Below are 22,704 nucleotides of genomic sequence, written 5' to 3' on the forward strand. Positions count from 1 at the left end.
AAGTTCTGTTGTTGCAATCGAATAGCCTCTACAAGCTCTACATTATCACCCGAAACACAAAGAGTGTCCTTGGAATTTACCGTACCCGTAGTATGGACCGCCTTAACTTCCGCTGACTGAAAATCTGCCTCAGCATGGTTTTTTATCCACATCTCTTCCTCCAAAACTGCGTGGTTTTTCGCTGCTACAAATGATTTATGATTATGGGGCAAAAGCAGACGTCTAAGGTGCAAATGCAATCCTTCTAGAAAAACAGATAATAGCAATTCCTGTCTCTGAGTCTCTGCCTGTATAAGGGAGCGAATATGGGAATGTAGACTTTGAACTGTTGTAAACCTGTCCTTCAAGGCACCTACCAGGTAGGAAAAATCAGCTTCGCTCCTCAAACGCGGATTATTCCTAACAAATTCCGCGGCTTCCCCCCCAAGTTTAACCCGAATTACCGTAACTTTATCTGACTCCGTCCATCCTACATGTGATGCTATCAGTTCGAGTCTATCTAAAAATCAGCTAGGCTAATGCTATTTTCTCCTCCCGTAAAAATAGGAACTGACTCCAGTGGGTCCAAGCCAAAAACTGAAGTACCCTTTACGCCCGGGGCTGTCTCTTCCAACATCTCTACTGATGGGTCAGGCTGTCTAGTAGAACGGCGCGTTTTCTTCGACATATCGCCCTCTAATAGTTTTGAATCATTCAAAAAGTTTCCAAATTGTCAAGTTAATTTAATCAGCTGCCAGTTACGCGCAAAACTTAAAAGAACCTCCACTCATTGACAACTCCGGTACTTTTACAGAAAACATAAGTATCGATCATTACATCTAAAACATACTGAGTATTTCGAAAGCCTCAAAATTTGAAATTCACAAGCCTTCTTAAAACCTAATACTTTTGTACTAGTAAACAACCTAACAGGCACAGTATGAAATCATTGAATCACACGTACTAAAACACTATCTTTTTGGTTAATATTATACCAAAACAGTTTAACTAATCTTAAATTCAAGTCTTAAATTAAATTAGAGAATTAATATCCTGCAGTAACCAGTAAGCAAACATAATTCAAAGCAAAACCTTAATTAGTCCTCACACATAAAATTTAACACTTTCATAAAACAGTAAGTTATACAAAGTAAATAAATTCAAAAAATAAGTTACTGATTCGATGCTTCACTAAGCAGAGGTCACGGCACCAATGTTATGAAGAAATGTTTCGACACCAAGGTTAAATAGTTTTACTTCTAGGTACCATGTTATATCTGAAATTCCTATATTGTTAAATGTTAATTATGAAACTACTTGCCGTTAAAGGTAGTAATCGTATAGTGAAACGTGTACAGCATTTTTGCGTTGTGAAAAAAATGCATTCCGGGATCGCGCCGTGAGAGGATCGAAAACATAAAACATATACAAGATATAAAGGAAAAGTTCATATTAAATATATAAAGAAAACATACTGTAAGAGGTTCCAGATTAAATATCAGTTTATTCAATTACAACACAATAAGAAAAATCTTAACCTCATCTGAGAGTCTGTTCATTTAAATTCATAAAAAAAACTTAAGGTTTGTCTGGTGATTTAAAAGAAAGGAAAGGGAAACAATTTAAGGCCTGAGAGTTAAATTTTAGATTTGACGTTGTTTTTTTTTTCTGCTAAGGACGTTTTTGAAAAGCTTGCCTAAAGTTCAAACACACCAAAAAAAAATAAAACTTATCTTGAAGGGACATCTTGAAGCGGAGGACTCTCATCTTATCCCGCGTTGATGTCGGCCGGGCTCATCTTGACACTGGTTCTAAAAATGTAGACTCCACTTCACTACTGTAGAACAGAAACAGGAGCACTGCTGCCCAGGACGGCTATCCGCTTGGTCCTGAAAGTCCTATGTCAACACGCAGGTAACTCGTTCAAATTTCGCCGGTCAGAAACGTTGTTGCTAGGAAATTACTGCTCGCCTGTTCTTACTCATCCCAAGAGCAAGCTTCACGGGTAACGTCCCAAGTAAGTTCCACCCACCAGTCAGTAAGGGAGAGAATCCAACTCCAAGTTTCTTCAAGCCAGTTTTCAAGAGCAACGTCCACAAGTCCAGCAAACCCGAAAGTCAGCGAGTCCAAGCGTAAGTGAGTCCAGAGAAAGTGTGTATCCAACTCGAATTTTCCTTCGTCTCCTTCACAAAACGGGCTCCCACTATGGCTTCACTTATCGCCCCCTTAATTATCGCAAAATCTTCGTTTTCAACTCCAGAATGCGGAAATAAGGGTGATCGCGCATGCGCGCCCTTCTTCACTTAGCCAACAACCGGACCCTCAATCGCCAAAAACCTGAATGACTTACATTGAAAGACAAGTAGCAACCTTTGACCTTTCCGTCACGTACTTTCCTCTCTTAAGGTCAACTAACAATGAAAATTCTTTCTCGAACATTCTAAAGCGCGCGAAATCATGACTTGGCGAAAATTGCCTCCCTTTCCCTGCTTCTTTCACAATGAATAAAAGTTTGTACAAGATTTACAAATAGAGGAAAATAAATAATACTCTTTTAAACTACATAATATTTCCAGAAGCATCTGTTTTTCCCCAAAATTAAAGCCTTAAATTAAATAATTCAGAATCAAAATAAAATTTAAATTTCCATAAATCATAAAATCATTCACCTAGTTTTTACAACGCTATCAGATAATTTGTCTACATAACATTCCTTTCCCCTAAGGAATTAAATTTTGGTTTACCAAAATTTAGCAGACAGACACTTCTTGAAATACCATGACTCATACTGTGCAATAAGGCTAAAGGACAACATAATGTAACAATATTTCACACGACTACTTGGTACAGTGACATTACTGACACATTAAATTTAAAGTCCAAAATGTGCAAGTAAAACAACAAGAATAATCAAAGCAATTACTAATTAAATACTCAAGGAAGATCATTAAAAAAACAATTAATCAAAACATCAATTAAATCACTTAATTAATTAAACCTAGAAATACTCAGAACACATACAAAAATAAAAATAAAATATAAGGCGTTAATCACAAACAAAATATGTCTAAGATCAATCAATAATTTTATGACAAAAAGAATTTCTCTTTTTTTTTTCAGTTCATTGCATCACATTAGTGTTGCAGTCTCTGTGTGGCCACATTTCTGAACGTTTATTTATCTATTCATTCCTTTTCAGTCCATTAATGTAAACAATTTCACCTGAGGTCGAACACATTCTACTATTGTGACAATTTCTGCTGAGCACAATCATGGAGTACATTAAATGAGTACGGAGTTGTCAATGCAAGCGAGGGAAAACCCTGTCGTTAGAAATCATTGTGTTAACAACTCCCCCCTGCAGCCTTCAACGCGAGAAAATGAAAGCAACCAACCCCGGAATGTGAACTCAGCACCACAATACTCCTTAGTAGAGGAACTTGACCTTAAAAGAAACCAGATTTCACCCTCCTACGTCTCACCTTCGACCAAGGAAGAACAATCACTCTTTCAAAGTTGAAGAAGACTTTATCTTTCAATTTTTCCCTTACGATAGATAAGCCACTGAATGTGTTCGAATACACACACCTGAAGAAAGAAATAATCTAATCCAATTGTTCACACCAAAAAAAAATGAAATAAATAAAAATAAGATAAGTAACGCGCCGCAGATACATAAAATAAATTCCTGAGAAAATAAACACACTAATAATTCAAACAATTCCAAATAAAATATGTCACATGAACGTATTCAAATAAGGAGTAAAGACCCCTAAGTACTACGAAAATGAATAACTTCCAGGAATGAATCCCAAACAATCACGTCTAAGAACAGAAGCGGCCTGATCAGGGCCAAGCATTAGAAAAGAAAGGAACGTTACAACACAAGCAACCTCGGAACCAGCCGAAAATACCCCACACAAAGATCAGAAAGAAGGAAAACGTGATTGTCCAAAAATTCAATTCAACCAAAATCACTTCCCAAAATAGCATAACGAATACGCTGAGCAAATACCAATTAGAATTTTATCCAAGACACACAAAAATAATAGTAATAATACAACCTAATGCATATACAAAATAACGTTTGGCCAAACTGAAAAAGTCAAACTATATACAACAAATATATATATATATATATATATATATATATATATATATATATTTCGCTAAAGTCTGATTTACTGAGTCCAAAAATAAATGTTTGCAAAGCCCTACATTAGTAAGCAACAAAACCCTGCGAATCCCTACGTCTCAGGTTATAAGGAATATCAGCACATTGATTATGAATTCTCTCTGGAGCATCAGAGTTGCACGCCTGCAATGAAGGAAAGTTTATACGTTCAGGTACCTTTGTCAATCTATCCACATGTACTACCTGCGACTGCTGTGGGCTCGTAACTGACTCAATTTTAAAATTCACTTTAGTGACCTGTTCGACCACTCTAAATGGACCCTTATTAAACTTCGCAAATTTCTTAGTCAATCCAGGCCGCAACACAGGAGTATAAAGATACACCATATCCCCTATTTTAATATTTTTTGAAAAAACAACCTTGTCTCTAATCTTTTCCTGTCTTTCAGCCGCTTCCGTTAAGTTTTTATTTACTAAAGAGAAAACCCTGCGGAGTCTTAAAATTAAATCCCTTGAATAAGTGTCTGTGTCACGATAAGTCTTAAAGTCTGTTTGTGTCAACAAATCAATAGGTAAATTTAAATCTCTTCCATAAAGAAAAAATGCTGGGCAGTCCAGTAATGCGCCATGCCGTCCAGTTCTGTGCGCTAAAAGTGCGAAAGGCAAATGTCTGTCCCAATCTTCCTGCGTCTCACTCACAAGGTGGCTGAGAGAATTTATTAGAGTAGCATTTAAGCGTTCAACGACTCCGTCAGACTGCGGGTGGTAACTGGTGGTGGTGTGCTTAGTGATGCCTAATTTCTGATATACTTCTTTTATTGCATGTGAAATAAAATTCGAGCCCCTGTCAGTAACTACATGTAAAGGCACACCGTGAGCCGAAATAAAATGTTCCAGTTTTTCTATGATAGATTCAGAAGTAAAGTCTTTCAAAGGATAAGCCTCGGGCCACCTCGTAAAATAATCAGTGATAACTAAGATGTATTTATTTCCCTGTAAAGTAATGGGTAAGGGACCAACAATGTCCATGGCTATTCTTTCTATCGGACGGGAAGCCACAGGCATTCTCAGAAGAGGAGCCTTGTGAGAAGGCCGGTGACCCCTCCTTTCGATACAGGAATGACAAGATTTTACATAATTATGAATGTCCCTATACATGCCTTTCCAATAAAAGGATTTTTGAATACGTTGCAGTGTGCGATGGAACCCGGAATGTGCCGCCACCGGCGAATCGTGGTGCTCTTGCAGAATACGTGAAACTAAAGATCGTGGAACAACCAACCTGTGCAGTTTTTGCCAACGGGTACGTTGCTTAGCATATTCACAATATAAAATGCCATTACGCATAAAAAATTTCAAAAAACGAGGACTAGGAGTCAAATTTTTTTTTATATCTGAAATAATCTGCTTACAATGCATATCTGAACCCTGCTCTTCTTTGAACGTCTGTAATAAGTCTGGACTGACAGAATTTTGAACAAGGTGCGTTACATTTACTGCTCTAGACAAGAAATCAGCTATTACGTTCAATTTCCCTGGTTTATGTATTATTGTATAGTCAAATTGGGACAAGCTCATAATCCACCTAGCTATCCGAGAAGTGGGATCCTTCAATTTTAGCACGTGGGACAGCGACGCCTGATCTGAATAAATTGTGAACCTTTTCCCTAAAAGGTACTGGCGAAAAAAGGCAGTAGCCCAAACTACTGCTAAAACTTCCCTTTCAACTGTACTGTATCTGGTCTCCGGATCTTTTAACTTCCGGCTTGCGTAACAAATTGGATGCAAGAACCCAGTATCATCCTCCTGACAAAGAACAGCTCCTAAGGCTAAATTGGAAGCGTCCGTACAAAGCGAAAACGGTTTGGAAAAATTGGGTAGAGTTAAAATAGGTTCCTTTAAAAGTTCACTTTTAAAAGTGTCAAAGGAATTTTGAGCTTCATTGGTCCATTTAAATACAACTTTGTCTTTTGTTAGCTGTGTAAGAGGAAGAGCCTTCTGTGTGAAATTAGGTATAAATCTTCTATAAAACCCTACAAGCCCGAGAAACCTTCTAACTTCTTTTCTATTCCGAGGAGGAACAAATGCTTGTACAACTTTTAAATTTCTGTCATCTGGTTGTAAGATACCTTTTGATACCTTAAATCCTAGATAAGTTATTTGGCTTTTGAGAAAATGACACTTGGACGGTTTCAACTTAAGATTATGATTTCTGAGTCTGTCAAAAACTATTTTAAGCTTTTCAAGGTGTTCGTCAAAAGTACTCGAAGCTATCACAATGTCATCTATGTATATGCCTATTTTTAACGGGGACAGATTGGCTAAGACAACAGACATGAGCCTTTGAAAGGAACTGGGTGCATTGCGCATTCCGAAAGGTGTCCGAAGCCATTCGTAATGCCCGGAAGGGGTCGAAAAACCACTTTTAAATGTGTCATCCGGGTGGATCTTCATTTGGAAAAATCCCGAAGTTAAGTCCAACGTTGAAAACAAATTCGCATCACCCAATTGTTCCACAAGCTCGAGCATATTAGGAAGAGGAAATGAATCTTCAACAGTTTTGTCATTAAGTTTCCGAAAATCCGTCACTAATCTATACGTATTATCAGCTTTCTTTACAAAAAGAACCGGCGCACTATATGGACTATCGCTTTCTTGAATAATATTGGAATCCAATAATTCTGTTATTTGCCTATCTAATTCCTCGCGATGATGAAAAGGCACTTTGTATGGCTTTTGTCGAACCGGAATACTATCCTTAAGGTTAATATTGTGTAGAATTGTATCGCACCCCGTTAGCTGAGTTACAGAAGAAGCGAAAATGTCATTGTAATGGCTTAAAAGCTTAGTCAGGTGCTGCTGCTGATCCGGTGACAAGTGAGAAAGGTCAAATTCTCCCCCCCACGACTCAAAATCCTCTCCTTTCTCCATGGTCGTCGTGTTATTCACGCAAGCAGTTTCTATTGAAGACACAGTAACAGGAAGAATAGATGCTAACTTAGTTCTTTTGTTAATATGAATAGTCTGTGGAGTAAAATTTGCTATCTTAACGTTAAAAGTCTTAGAATCATTATTTAAATTAACTGATCTTGCCACAGAGAATTTACTATGAGAGTTTTTATCAATCGGCTCTAATAGGACTGTGTCATGCGAATCATAAAACGTAGGAGCAATTACCTTTACTATATTCTCAGAAAACGGCAAAAGTTTATGTTTACGAACTGCATAGCAATAATCCAAGGAATCTATCGGTCTCGAAAAGAGACAATTTGAACTGTCACACCAACGTAAAGCAAAATTTTGTCCAAGTAATTGTTTAGTACTAAAATCCAGCATGAGTGCATTATCAAGTAAAAACTGTGTTCCTAAAATGGCACCATAGTGCAAAGAAAAATCCTTGTCCTTAATGAGAAAATCAACAGGAAAAATCCTGCCTTGCAATACTACGGGAAGTGAAACTTTTCGTGTGATTAGAACATTCTGATTAGAAATTCCTTTTAAATAAAGTTTACAAGGAGAAAATGAAACTTTATCCCCTAACCCTGCAATAATTTTTTCCTCTATAATATTAACCGTTGCCCCCGAATCTATCAAAAATTTAATTTCTGTCTGTAATATAGAACCCTCTACTATTGGTAATGAATACTCTCCTGTAGTGACTACAAAGACGGATGGCACCTCCAAAAGGGCATTCGAGGAAGAAATGGAAGCGTGTTTCTCCCCACCCTTTTCTAGTTTAAATTAAATGTCTGAGCTTGGTGATTCAATTTGCTACCAGTTGCACCTCGATCCTGAGATGCTACCGTCAAATGTTCGGGTGCCATATGAGAATTAAGTGTATTCGCCGTTCCTGCCTCTCTTTGTCGAAATCTGTGATCTGATCTACCCTGCTCGTTATTAGACCTGCCATTTACATAACAATTTCTGCTTATGTGTCCTACCCGGTTACAACGGAAACATCTAGGCTGTAAGGATCTCGACCGAGGATTATGCACCATCAAAGATTGCATTTGGCTCTGCAAAGTATTCATCATCTGTGTCAACTGGGTTAAGTTCTGTTGTTGCAATCGAATAGCCTCTACAAGCTCTACATTATCACCCGAAACACAAAGAGTGTCCTTGGAATTTACCGTACCCGTAGTATGGACCGCCTTAACTTCCGCTGACTGAAAATCTGCCTCAGCATGGTTTTTTATCCACATCTCTTCCTCCAAAACTGCGTGGTTTTTCGCTGCTACAAATGATTTATGATTATGGGGCAAAAGCAGACGTCTAAGGTGCAAATGCAATCCTTCTAGAAAAACAGATAATAGCAATTCCTGTCTCTGAGTCTCTGCCTGTATAAGGGAGCGAATATGGGAATGTAGACTTTGAACTGTTGTAAACCTGTCCTTCAAGGCACCTACCAGGTAGGAAAAATCAGCTTCGCTCCTCAAACGCGGATTATTCCTAACAAATTCCGCGGCTTCCCCCCCAAGTTTAACCCGAATTACCGTAACTTTATCTGACTCCGTCCATCCTACATGTGATGCTATCAGTTTGAGTCTATCTAAAAATCAGCTAGGCTAATGCTATTTTCTCCTCCCGTAAAAATAGGAACTGACTCCAGTGGGTCCAAGCCAAAAACTGAAGTACCCTTTACGCCCGGGGCTGTCTCTTCCAACATCTCTACTGATGGGTCAGGCTGTCTAGTAGAACGGCGCGTTTTCTTCGACATATCGCCCTCTAATAGTTTTGAATCATTCAAAAAGTTTCCAAATTGTCAAGTTAATTTAATCAGCTGCCAGTTACGCGCAAAACTTAAAAGAACCTCCACTCATTGACAACTCCGGTACTTTTACAGAAAACATAAGTATCGATCATTACATCTAAAACATACTGAGTATTTCGAAAGCCTCAAAATTTGAAATTCACAAGCCTTCTTAAAACCTAATACTTTTGTACTAGTAAACAACCTAACAGGCACAGTATGAAATCATTGAATCACACGTACTAAAACACTATCTTTTTGGTTAATATTATACCAAAACAGTTTAACTAATCTTAAATTCAAGTCTTAAATTAAATTAGAGAATTAATATCCTGCAGTAACCAGTAAGCAAACATAATTCAAAGCAAAACCTTAATTAGTCCTCACACATAAAATTTAACACTTTCATAAAACAGTAAGTTATACAAAGTAAATAAATTCAAAAAATAAGTTACTGATTCGATGCTTCACTAAGCAGAGGTCACGGCACCAATGTTATGAAGAAATGTTTCGACACCAAGGTTAAATAGTTTTACTTCTAGGTACCATGTTATATCTGAAATTCCTATATTGTTAAATGTTAATTATGAAACTACTTGCCGTTAAAGGTAGTAATCGTATAGTGAAACGTGTACAGCATTTTTGCGTTGTGAAAAAAATGCATTCCGGGATCGCGCCGTGAGAGGATCGAAAACATAAAACATATACAAGATATAAAGGAAAAGTTCATATTAAATATATAAAGAAAACATACTGTAAGAGGTTCCAGATTAAATATCAGTTTATTCAATTACAACACAATAAGAAAAATCTTAACCTCATCTGAGAGTCTGTTCATTTAAATTCATAAAAAAAACTTAAGGTTTGTCTGGTGATTTGAAAGAAAGGAAAGGGAAACAATTTAAGGCCTGAGAGTTAAATTTTAGATTTGACGTTGTTTTTTTTTTCTGCTAAGGACGTTTTTGAAAAGCTTGCCTAAAGTTCAAACACACCAAAAAAAATAAAACTTATCTTGAAGGGACATCTTGAAGCGGAGGACTCTCATCTTATCCCGCGTTGATGTCGGCCGGGCTCATCTTGACACTGGTTCTAAAAATGTAGACTCCACTTCACTACTGTAGAACAGAAACAGGAGCACTGCTGCCCAGGACGGCTATCCGCTTGGTCCTGAAAGTCCTATGTCAACACGCAGGTAACTCGTTCAAATTTCGCCGGTCAGAAACGTTGTTGCTAGGAAATTACTGCTCGCCTGTTCTTACTCATCCCAAGAGCAAGCTTCACGGGTAACGTCCCAAGTAAGTTCCACCCACCAGTCAGTAAGGGAGAGAATCCAACTCCAAGTTTCTTCAAGCCAGTTTTCAAGAGCAACGTCCACAAGTCCAGCAAACCCGAAAGTCAGCGAGTCCAAGCGTAAGTGAGTCCAGAGAAAGTGTGTATCCAACTCGAATTTTCCTTCGTCTCCTTCACAAAACGGGCTCCCACTATGGCTTCACTTATCGCCCCCTTAATTATCGCAAAATCTTCGTTTTCAACTCCAGAATGCGGAAATAAGGGTGATCGCGCATGCGCGCCCTTCTTCACTTAGCCAACAACCGGACCCTCAATCGCCAAAAACCTGAATGACTTACATTGAAAGACAAGTAGCAACCTTTGACCTTTCCGTCACGTACTTTCCTCTCTTAAGGTCAACTAACAATGAAAATTCTTTCTCGAACATTCTAAAGCGCGCGAAATCATGACTTGGCGAAAATTGCCTCCCTTTCCCTGCTTCTTTCACAATGAATAAAAGTTTGTACAAGATTTACAAATAGAGGAAAATAAATAATACTCTTTTAAACTAAATAATATTTCCAGAAGCATCTGTTTTTCCCCAAAATTAAATAATTCAGAATCAAAATAAAATTTAAATTTCCATAAATCATAAAATCATTCACCTAGTTTTTACAACGCTATCATATAATTTCTCTACATAACAGTTGCTGTTGTTGCAAGTTCAGCGTGAGATCGGATTAGCTTTTCCTTCAAATGCACTTTGCAGAGCGTTATGTTTAACGTTTTAAGTAGTTTGAAGTGTAGCTAATAGTTATACTGTGTGTTACTAAGAATATTTTTGTGTAAAATTCCAAAGTTCTAAAATAAGTTATTTGATAAAAATAAATTTTATTAACCTATTTTGGAACTTGTGCATTCAATCTTTTACGAATCCTTAAATACGCAACAATATGCATATTACATATAGACAAAGCTTCTAAAAAGTTTCAAAACTAAAAAAATCGAAGAAAGTTGAAGGAAGCGATATTCGTACTTTTCGCCCTGCAGTGTGTACAAATAAATCTACACAACGCTGGGCACAATCACACGAAAAAAGTTAGAAACCTAAAAAAGAATTTCTTTGAAGATCTCATCTTTTGGAACACTAGTCGTTGTAGACTGAATGATATGAAACTCATGATTTTTCAGAAGATACTTCAGTGAAGGGAAGAAAATATAGTGTACAGGTTCCAAGTGTTGTGAATAAGACAGGTGGTTGAAAAAAATGGAAACCATTGCTTGCTAAAAACTGCTTGATGGGAATGGAATGGAGTGACGTCACATTCTCGTGCAGCGGAAACTATTATACTAATTCAATTGAGCTTTCTTAGAGTTAAGGCGCTGTGTTTTTAGCTTCGCTCAGTTCCAGTTTTAGATGATTAGTTGAGGTTCCTTAGTTAGTTTGCTCCTAATTTAACTAAGTTGATACTCTTCGTTTTGATACTTTGACAATAGCTGTATTTACGTTATATCGCGGCTGATTTGCAATGTGATCTCTTTTACAAGATGTAAACTTTAACGAAAACAACAGACATTTATAACTTTTCAAAACGCCATTTTGCGTCGATTCACTTTTCAAGCTGTTGCCACCAAATATTATCGCCATGTTTTATATTTAAAGAAGCTAAATAATAAAGAATCTGCATGAACGCATGAATGTTTCTCGCGTTGTGAAGAAACAACGGTAATTCCTAGAAAAAAAAGAATTCAATTTTGAATTCTTTTTTTCTAGGAATTGTCCTCCAACCGAATATGGTGACTCGGAAGCCCAAATTTTGAATTAATTTTATTACCTATTTCATATTTTGTAAAACGATAACGAATTTTTGATTAAAAAACTAAACTATTTCAAAGTGAGCAATGGCAATACTGTACGAAAAAAAAATTTTTTTTAGTCTCAAGTGCGTGAGACTATGTATCGGAAATTCTAAACATAGGCTGTTTTTAAGTATTTTGTGATACTGCTGTTGAATTGAATTTTATGTGGTTTAAGTGCGAAGAACATGATATTTAATCAATAAAGGTAACACGTAAAACGTTAAAAACACGCTCTTTTAGGCGTAATATAAAATCTGAAAGCTTTCAGAATTTTTTTTTTTAAATTTTATTTTGGCTGATACTCACTGTGATGGAAAGCTCGTCCTCTGAGCAGTCAGCAGCTCGTGGAATCTCTCGCTGACGAACGGCTTCGGCTCGACGAACAACAGACGGATCTGTAACAAAGTAAAAAAAAAATATATTGCAGTAAAATCTTCGTATTGTTGGTTTCTACTCTTTCGGAGAGATCTCTTTAATACACATGCCAAATGAGCAGGAAATAATGGCACATTATTGAAAGAAACTATGGTTCGATTAGGAAGGTAAATAACTATAAGTAGCTTCAAGGACTTTTGACTGAACTCAAATCTTTGCCTCTGGACTCATTGCAACCGACCGTTTATATGATTGCCAAAGCACTTCTTGAAACTTCCAGAGAAAATTGCTACTAGAATTTGGGAAATGTCTTTTTGGGAAAGTCCCAAAGTGTCACCTAGTTGATGGTACATTTCCAAAGTGTCGCCAGGTTGATGATGCATCGAAATGTGGACAACTTGGGGACAAATATTGTTAGCGAGTCCTCATAAGAGTTTTTTTTTTTGAAGGGGGGCGCAGTATGTCCGCTTCTGTCTGTGCTGTCTTTACAAGTCAGAAGTTGATCGAGTTTGAGTGTCTTACTTACCACCAGTTGAACCTGTTATATGACTATCAGCATTTGTACTCAATTGGTGGAGCATTCTATTGTTGCTAGGCCCAGTAAAAAATCTCTACGGATTATTAAAATTTGTACCGGAATTTATAAAGATACTTTGGAAGTTTTGTATTTGCGACCTATGGTTATTAAAGAGACCCTTTCAAGACTTTGCTGAATCGCAGCAGTGCTTTATGTGATGTGATTCTGAATTTACAAAGAATATTTACCCTAGAAATTTGCGTGTCTGCAATCTAATTATTAACAAATGAAATAAACACTTACAAGCACAGCAAGGAGTGACATATTTGATTAAACGAAATTATGCAACAAAATTACCGCACAAAACGCGTTAGTTAAATAAAAACAACCCATAACGCTACAAAATGCATAAAACTTGAGTTAATAAATAAATAAAAATATTTAGAAAAAATTACCACAATATTTAAATTCAAGTTTAAGACCTGGGGAAAAAAACATCCCGTAATAAGCTTTTTATTTATTTATTTTTTTTTTCTTGGCAACAGAAACCGAAATGATATAGTTGTTTATTACCAAGCCTTAAGAATTACGCCTAGAAAGGCCTAGAGATGCAACTTGAAATCTGAAACCGCATTAGCGACTGAAGTCTGTTGGCCGCTGCCAGCCTCAAGTTAACGATCATAATCCAGTAAGTTATGGTTTGAAGGTCATTATACAATGATTACGGGTAGACTGGTAATTGTCCAGTGACTCCCTTCCGAGTTCCTACCTCCATGGAGTGTTTGTGTGGACGCGGTGGAGAGTCTTAACGCTTAGCTTGCTTCACGCTCATATGGCTAATGGCCAGAAATGGCCCCGCCCCTCCTCTAATCTGTAGCTGCACCTGCACGTCTTGGGTGACTGGTCACGAAGCTGATTCCAAAGTTACTAGAACTATCGTTTATACGGTGATCCTTTTGAGAAAGGCAGGGGCAGTAGGGTACCGTAAAGTTCGTCTCACACTATATATGTCGCTATGTAAAAATTTAGGTAAAATCTAATGCGTATGTCTTCTAAATCCTGAGATGGAAAACTTGGGTGTATAGGTCATGAATATGTTGACTGGAGTGTTGTCCGGTGACTTGGAGATTGAGAGTCATTATCCAGTGACTTAGAGATCCAGAAAGACTTAATTATCCAGTGACCTAGAGGCCAAGAGTCATTGTCCAGGGAACTTTGAGCTTGGTGTTATTCTTCAATGGCCTTGAAGCTGACATTCAATATCTAGTGACCTAGAGGTTGATGGTGAATATACAGTGACCTAAAGATTCATTGTCATTCTTCAGACGCAACTTGAAATCCCAAATTGAATTAATGGGTCTGCTAATGAGGTCTGTTAGTCACTGCTGGCCTACAGGTTGACTGTCATTATATAGTGACCATCAGACTGATAGTCACTTTCAGTGACTTACAGTTGATGGTGATTCTCTAATGACCTAGAAATTGATTATCCAGTGACCTAGAGGTAGAGTCATTGTCCAGGGAACTTTGAGCTTGGTGTTATTCTTCAATGGTTTAGAAGCTGACATTCAATATCTAGTGACCCAGAGGTTGATGGTGAATATACAGTGACTTAAAGATTCATTGTCATTGTTGAGACGCCATTTGAAATCTCAAATCGCATTAATGGGTCTGTTAATGAGGTCTGTTAGTCACCGCTGGCCTACAAGTCGACGGTCATTATCCAATGACCATCAGACTGATAGTCACTTTCAGTGACTTACAGTTGATGGTGATTGTCTGATGACCTAGAAATTGATTATCCAGTGACCTAGAGGTTAACAATCATTGTCCAGTGATAGAAGTTCTTTCGAACCCCCTAAAGGTTGTCGGTGAATGTCCAGTAATTTAGATGTTGATGATCATTTTCCAGTCACTCTTAGTTTCTATTGAAGAAAAAAGTATATTTTCTTGTGCAACACAAAGTATTACACGAGGCTTACAAACACGTAAGTCAAAAATACACATCAACGGGTTAAAAGACAGATCAACGTAAGTAAAAAACTCATCACTCTTAGGTTGACGGTCATTTTCCAGTGACCTAGAAAATCATGATTATGCCGTAAACAGTGAATCGACAGTGTGGATCAGTGCGGTAAAGCCGATGAACACTGGTAGTTCGACACGCATTCAGATCTGAGAGAATGAAGTGACTCCCTGAAAATTTTCGTGGATGTACCTTTCAAGTTTCTTCTTAAAGAAAACGGTGCGCGTTGTACGGTGAATATATTCAAAAACTAAAAAATGCAGTTTGAAATTATTGTTGTGCGGTATACGCCGGAATACACGGTAAATATATGATACGAATTCGAATTCGAAAAAATGCAAAAATAAAAGATTAGCTTACGCGTGTATTTCAAAGCTTTTGAAACTGTTATCACTTTCGCATTAATTTCCGAACAAATTGATGTATCGTAATAGGTTCACTAATGGCTGAGCGGTAAAACCGATGAACACCGCTAGTTCGACACGGACTCAAAACTCAGAGAATGGAGTGTCTCGATACAAATTTTCGTGGTTTTCTTCACGAGGAACCCCAATACGAGTTAGTTCCCCTAAGAAACACTTCCGTGGAGTTATCTTTTTATTTCAGACATATGGTTCTAACGTTTGGGCAAAGGCTCTAATCTAAACAATTCAGTCGAGTTGAGCACGTTACTAGGAAGACAGTTTACATTTTCCTGGAGTTTGTAGAGTTCCTCACTTTTATTCTACTAAAGTAAACGTCGAGGAACCTAATGAACTGTTAAGCGAATTATCGCTTAGTTCAAATAACAGAAATCGTAAATTTACGAAGGGTTAACTACCTTTTATTTCACTCAAAATGAGATGAAAAGTCGGCTCCTTTCTTGGGGCTTACAATAAAGCCTTCACTCGGGCTTGAAATCAAAAATAAGAAATAAGAACTAGTTAAATCTAACTAAGTGAATTAACCGAAGCTAACACAAATCTAACGTAGCTTAAATTTAAACTAACAGGCGACTATCCGAAAGGCACGTAATATACGCCCGAGCGTAATAGCTTCAATGAGTTAACCCGAAGGCAAACAAGTGCTACTTAAGATTCCTAACTCCCTCTCACGATGTAAGTGGAACCTTCCTTTAATACTTCTTCTTACTCATTTGCATTCGACGCGATTCTAAAAACTCATTCTGGTTGGGAGTTGTAAGTTGAAACGAGGCAAAATAGGAAAGCACAATTAAATTAAAATACCTGTAATAAAATTAAGATATACCTTACGAGTTTGCAATGAAAACTTTATTAGCAGAAAATAATCTTGGCAAGAATTTGATCAACGAAAGCAAGTACATAATTAAAAACAAAGGTAACAATTCTCCTTAAAAGGAAATGAAATGTGGTATTTGATTTGAACAATTTCTATTCGTATTCCACACGCAGCGACAGCTAAGCGATGGACTTCATTCTCCGGATAACTTCGATATTTTTGCTGCCATCTCTTGGGACTTAAAACATCTTTTTCCGTAGATAAAAGCACTCAGAGTTTAAAAAAAAAAAAAAAAAAAAAAAAAAAAAAAAAAAGCGGAAGTGGCGTCGACTACTGAGTGCGGCCATTTACTACCTCAATCTCGAATTACTTATTTATCCAAGAATCGCCGAGTAATGCTGCAGACTTTCAGTTTTTTTTTTTTTTGTTGTTGTTGTTATTTTTAGTTTTTTTTTCTTGAAGCAGAGTTTATTTATTTATTTACCACGCATATTTTTTTCGTGGCACTACAGTAAAATTCTTATTATCCCAGCTAAATGTAATCGTAGCTTATCTGAATTGTCTTTTTCCATGTAATATATTTACTGTAACATGAAACGTAATACTATTTTTCTCTTAATAGTATTTTATTTCAGCAGAAGATTTGAGAATAAGAAGAAATTTCCTTTTCATTGAAGCAAAACGATGAGTACAAACAAGCTTCAATTTTTATTTTTTGACAAAATCCGAAATAAATTTTTCTGATTTTCCTACAATACCTTCCAGTTTTGATGAAAATAAAACAACGTTGTTCCGGTTTGAATAGAAACTTTTCCCTGAGTCGGAATGGCAACAGTCTGAACTTGAGAGCTTGAGTTTTCGATTTGTTTTGACGCAGCTTGAATGCTACCGATAAAATGCTAGATTAGATATTAGAATTTCAGATATTCAATTAAATTTGTTTTTTTAAACTATGTAGATCTATGTAGATTGTATATTTTGAATGTAGAGTTGTTACTGAATCACTACTTATAGAAATTTAGATGTTGCTTGTCTCAAATAGAATTATTGTAGAACTTCGGTCATACGGCAGCGCCATTTTTCTATTTGTTCTAGCGTACAAACGTAATTAATGCTTATTTACGTTCCCAAGTATAAGTTTTCTTTATGACAGCAGCAATATTTGACCCCATTTTACCAGGGCCATATGATCCTAGTATTAAGTACAAATGTAATAAAGGTGTAATAAAGCAATCTATGTAATTAAGTAATTACTTTGGTTTCAAAACATACCGCAACCAATTTTACATGAAATGAATATCATACAATAACATACAACAGTCAAAATGATTGTTCTGCCATACCTTTGAAAACACCTAAACAATTCTATCTCAAGTTGTTTTAACAAAATAAGTATGTTTTTTACATATTTTGTAGATAAGACAGACTCTAAACAAATACAGAAAAAACGAAAATCATCACAAGTTTCTAAACTAAATGTACGTTTTCACTTCCTTGTACGAATTAAAGGAATTATTGTAATCTCGAAAATTTACGGGTATCGTTTTTGAACGAAAATATCAATTTTGACGGCTATCGATTCCATTTGAACGATGTTTTTGCATCACATCTGTACGTACAGACAGAGTAAAGGACACTTTGCCCAAAATGGATTGTGAAATGGATTCAAAAGAGAATTTTACGTGACGTCTGTACGTATGTCCGTACGTCTGTATGTACGTATACAGTGGAACCTCGAGATACGAGCACCTCTATATACGAGAAATTCGAGATACGAGGAAAGTATGAGCGAAAAATTTGTTTCTAAATACGAGCATTGACTCGAGTAACGAGCAATGAGCCAGGCTGTTGGCATGCGTGACGCTATTTGCCGATCCGGCTCGACTCGGGGAATCTCCTCGTCACATTGTAAGGATCCTAAGTTTTACTAACGTTTATTTTATTTTAAAACTGTACTATCACTTCTTATTTTCTACTTCCGGCCAGAATTAAATGCTTTAACTTGTTTATGCAAATTGTCTTGCTAACGCTAAGTGCTTAAGTTGTGGCTTTTTGCCAAGAGAGAGAGAGGAAGGAGTTATAGGAAGCAAGCTGCTTGCCACTGTAGTTTTACGAGTTTTCACTCTGTTGCTGGTTGCCTTTAAGGCCAGAGGTTTAGCCCTCTTGTTATTTGCAAACGTATTGTAGTTTAAGCAGCTCGGCGTACTACATACGTACCTTTCGTTAAATAAAGGCCAATCTTAGTGCTAGGCATTTGTATACTAATTCAAAGTTAGTTTTTAGTTAGAGTTTTAGTTAGTAGTTTTTATATTCTTGCGTTCAGACCACAAGTGGTTGCTTTTTGTATTCCGAAGCTCGGAAGATCCTGTAAAAGATAGAAAATAAAGGGTTTCGTATACCCTTCCGGCTTGTGTTGTCTACTTCACACTTTCTTGGAGGTAGCTTGAGTAAGCTCCCTGTTCCGATTCAGGACCATTCATGTTTCCAACGCAAGTCAAGAGAAACCCAAGTCCTGATAACATCAACCAGTGTTCTTTGATCTACGTGTTTGTGCGCTTGTGAGTTAATTGTTTATTTCATTTAACGTCAAAATAATTATTTCACGATGTCTCCCAAGAAGATTGTTGCCTCAGATAGCACGGCAAAGAAAAATAAAGAAGCCATGGCCGTTGAAATTAAGAAAGAAATCATAGATAAGCATGGTGTAAGAGTGACGGAATTGGCGAAGAGTTGCGGTCTTTCGACATCGACGATCTACACTATTCTGAAGAAAGAAATAGAAATTATGAAACTTGATTTAGCCAAAGGAGTTGCGGTCTTTCGACATCGATGATCTACACTATTCTGAAGAAACAGGTAGAAATTAAGAAGCTTGATGTAGCCAAAGGAGTTGCGATCTTTCTACATCGACGATCTACACTATTCTGAAGAAAGACGTAGAAATTAAGAAACTTGATTTAGCCAAAGGAGTTGCGGTCTTTCGACATCGATGATCTACACTATTCTGAAGAAACAGGTAGAAATTAAGAAGCTTGATGTAGCCAAAGGAGTTGCGATCTTTCGACGTCGACGATCTACACTATTCTGAAGAAAGAAATAGAAATTAAGAAACTTGATTTAGCCAAAGGAGTTGCGGTCTTTCGACATCGACGATCTACACTATTCTGAAGAAAGAAATAGAAATTAAGAAACTTGATTTAGCCAAAGGAGTTGCGGTCTTTCGACATCGACGATCTACACTATTCTGAAGAAAGAAATAGAAATTAAGAAACTTGATTTAGCCAAAGGAGTTGCGGTCTTTCGACATCGACGATCTACACTATTCTGAAGAAACAGAAAGAAATTAAGAAACTTGATGTAGCCAAAGGAGTTGCGGTCTTTCGACATCGACGATCTACACTATTCTGAAGAAACAGGTAGAAATTAAGAAACTTGATGTAGCCAAAGGAGTTGCGGTCTTTCGACATCGACGATCTACACTATTCTGAAGAAACAGGTAGAAATTAAGAAACTTGATGTAGCCAAAGGAGTTGCGGTCTTTCGACATCGACGATCTACACTATTCTGAAGAAAGAGGTAGAAATTTAGAAACTTGTAGCCAAAGGAGTTGCGGTCTTTCGACATCGACGATCTACACTATTCTGAAGAACCAGGTAGAAATTAAGAAACTTGATGTAACCAAAGGAGTTACCGTTGCTTCCAAGCACCGTCCGAAACTCCTAGACGATGATGAGGAGCTGTTGTTGGTGTGGATTATAGTGAAGCGGTTAAAAGGCGATTAGGTATCGGAAGCTTTCAGAAACGTAAACTACGGTTATATTATTTACCAGTGTTATTTATTAGAAAAATTGATTTTTATGTTGATAGATTTGGGGGTTCGGAACGGATTAACTGGATTTCCATTATTTTTAAAGGGAAAGCTTGTTTCTAGATACGAGAGTCAAGTCGCTATACGGGCTCAATGCTAAAACGAATTAAACTCGTATCTCGAGGTTCCACTGCATATGTATCAGTAGGCGCTCAATCCCGGAACGAATTCTATTGTTTGCCGGAAGAGTCGAAGATTTGTAGGTATGGTACGTGAAAGTAGGGATGAGCTAAGAGGAGAAAGAGAAAGGGATTTTGAGTATAGGAAATTTCACTCTTTCCTTGATTGAGCGCCTACTATGAACGGGCTCCTGCTTTGTGAGGGTAGCTAGCGTTTCGATAGTAAGTGTATTATTTATTATTCTTATTTATTGTCTGCCCCTTTTTTTACAGTTGCAATTTTCTACAATACGTTAAGTAAATAAAAACTTTACAGTTACGTATTGTAACTTCATGTAATACTCTGTTACTTTACAGTAATAAGAGTTCGAATAAATATTAAATTTCGTTGGAATAAACAAAATTATGTAATTTCGCCAAAACGTTATGCCTTTAAGAAAATTTTAAATAAGCATACAGTTTAACATTGCAAACACGTATTTTCTACGAAGTATTTTTTTTTGTTTGTTTCATAAATTGATAAAAATTAATTTGTCCTACAACAAAATGTTCAATAACACATGGAGCATAAAAATAAGCAGTGAAACTCCTTCCACGGTTCGGGAATAAGTCAGCGAAAATATCCCTTTTTTCCGTAGTACCCACTGAAAGCCATTCCACGATCTAATTATTTCCGTTGGAAACCATTCCTGAACCTTTCCTTTCTATTCCTCTCACCTGCGTATATTGAACTCGCCCAGCTAACAATAGCAGGCGTTCCGAGATTGACGGTCTAGTCATATGTATCTCTCATAACTCAAAAACGAGTAGCCTTAAACGTTGAAATTTGGTAAATGGGACTGCTAAAACATGTAGCTGAGCGCCTACCTTTTTGATTGCAATCGGCCGCAACAAAAGCATATAAATATACTGTTACGGATTTGGTATTTAAATAGCTAATGTTAGTTGAATTGTAAATTAAATGGTTTTATTTCCCGCACAGTGCAGCGCGGGACGAATATTAAAAGAAAGCTAAGCCGGAAAATTGAAAATACAAGAGCACGTGCGTTTTAACATTTAATAAATATCTCTTTTTGATTTCGAGAAAGTTCCAGAAAATTCTCGCGCGCGATTTAAAATCTTATAAAAGGAGGAAAACCTCTCACTTCGGTATGAAAAATATTTGAGAAAGCTTTAAACAACAGAATTACAGACCACCTAGAAAGATTGGATCTGATAGACCGGGCCCAATTTGGTTTCCGGAAACACCACAGTACAACCCATCAAGTACTAAATATCGTTGAGATTACCACGAGAGCTTTTTTCCACAAGACTGGTGTGGCAGCATGCTTCACAGACCTTGAGAAGGCCTTCGACAAGGTCTGGCACGAAGGACTGATTTACAAGCTAAATAACTTTCTTTTTCCTGTCAGCCTTGTGAAGTTAATCATCTCATACCTAAAAAGAAGAACCTTCCAGGTGAGAGTTGGAGACTCCCTTTCCGGAAGGAAAATCATTGCCAGAGGCGTCCTGCAAGGGTCTGTTATTGGCCCAAAATTATTCAACACTCTCGTTAATGATTTACCCAACCCACTGAATGCTAAAACCCTGAAATATGCAGACGACACGGTGATTTTATCGGAATCTAAAAGCCCTCAACTTGCTCTTACTAACCTACAGTTTCACATCAACATAGTAGCTGCTTGGTGTCAACTTTGGAGAATTAAAATTAATAATGTAAAAAATTGTCCAATTCCGTCGCTACAGAAGAAATGTCACTACGAACACGGATATCAAGATAAAGAATGATGTGATTCCAGTTTGCTCGTCCGCAAAGTACTTGGGAGTTACCCTAGATGATAGGCTCACCTTCAAAGAGCATGTAACCAATCAAGTAAATAAAGCAAACGTAATTTTCATGTCGCTTTATACAGTTACAGGTAGGAAATCGAAATTGAGCTTAAAAGCTAAACGCATGATCTATCTCACTATGATTAGGCCAGTAATGCTCTACGCCGCCCCAGGGTGGGGAATTGCCAATAAAACGGACAGGAGAAAACTAGAAGTCCTTCAAAACAAAATTTTGAGAGCCATCACTAATGCGCCCTGGTTTATACCAAATAGCGTCATTCATACAGACTTGAAAATAAAGCCCATTCCTGAACAAAACCTCATGGAGGCGCACAACTTCTTCGAAAAAATGGATAATTCTCCAGTGCACACTCTAAGAGAACTCGGTAATCATGACCCTACGGTGGACAGCGTGGTGAAGAGACCTCGGTCAATTCACCATAATGCGCGGTGGTGATGTAAGTATGTAAATAGTGTACATATGAAGTTGTGTTTTGTGCTATATCTAACCTTATTTAACCAAGTACTGTGTTATTGCTAAAATTAGCTATTTGCCTGGAAGCAGGCTAGAGACTCTGAATTAATTATTATGTGTTAAGGACTGTGTATTCTGTGATCTCACCACGCCCACTGCTGTGGTTCTACTCCTGATTACCAGCTGGACTGCGCACCCTATCTCAGTAACCTTACGCTACTATCCTGACCGAATGCATCGCCCACCAGCGGCCGAGCGGTAA

General features: G+C 37.3%; 1 protein-coding gene across 1 annotated transcript in view; it reads right to left on the minus strand.

Annotated features, from left to right (window-relative positions):
* LOC146993851 (uncharacterized) overlaps positions 1–22,704 on the minus strand; it is a 345,063-nt gene that overhangs the window by 87,494 nt on the left and 234,865 nt on the right. Inside the window, exon 2 of the mRNA XM_085826601.1 lies at positions 12,300–12,388. Within this exon, the coding sequence (XP_085682727.1) occupies positions 12,300–12,388 (89 nt within the window). The remainder of the gene's footprint in view (positions 1–12,299; positions 12,389–22,704) is intronic.

This window comes from Stegodyphus dumicola, chromosome 11 (genome assembly GCF_044657685.1).
Source record: "Stegodyphus dumicola isolate Sdum_Otavi_A_Nest chromosome 11, ASM4465768v1".
Classification (NCBI taxonomy): domain Eukaryota; kingdom Metazoa; phylum Arthropoda; class Arachnida; order Araneae; family Eresidae; genus Stegodyphus; species Stegodyphus dumicola.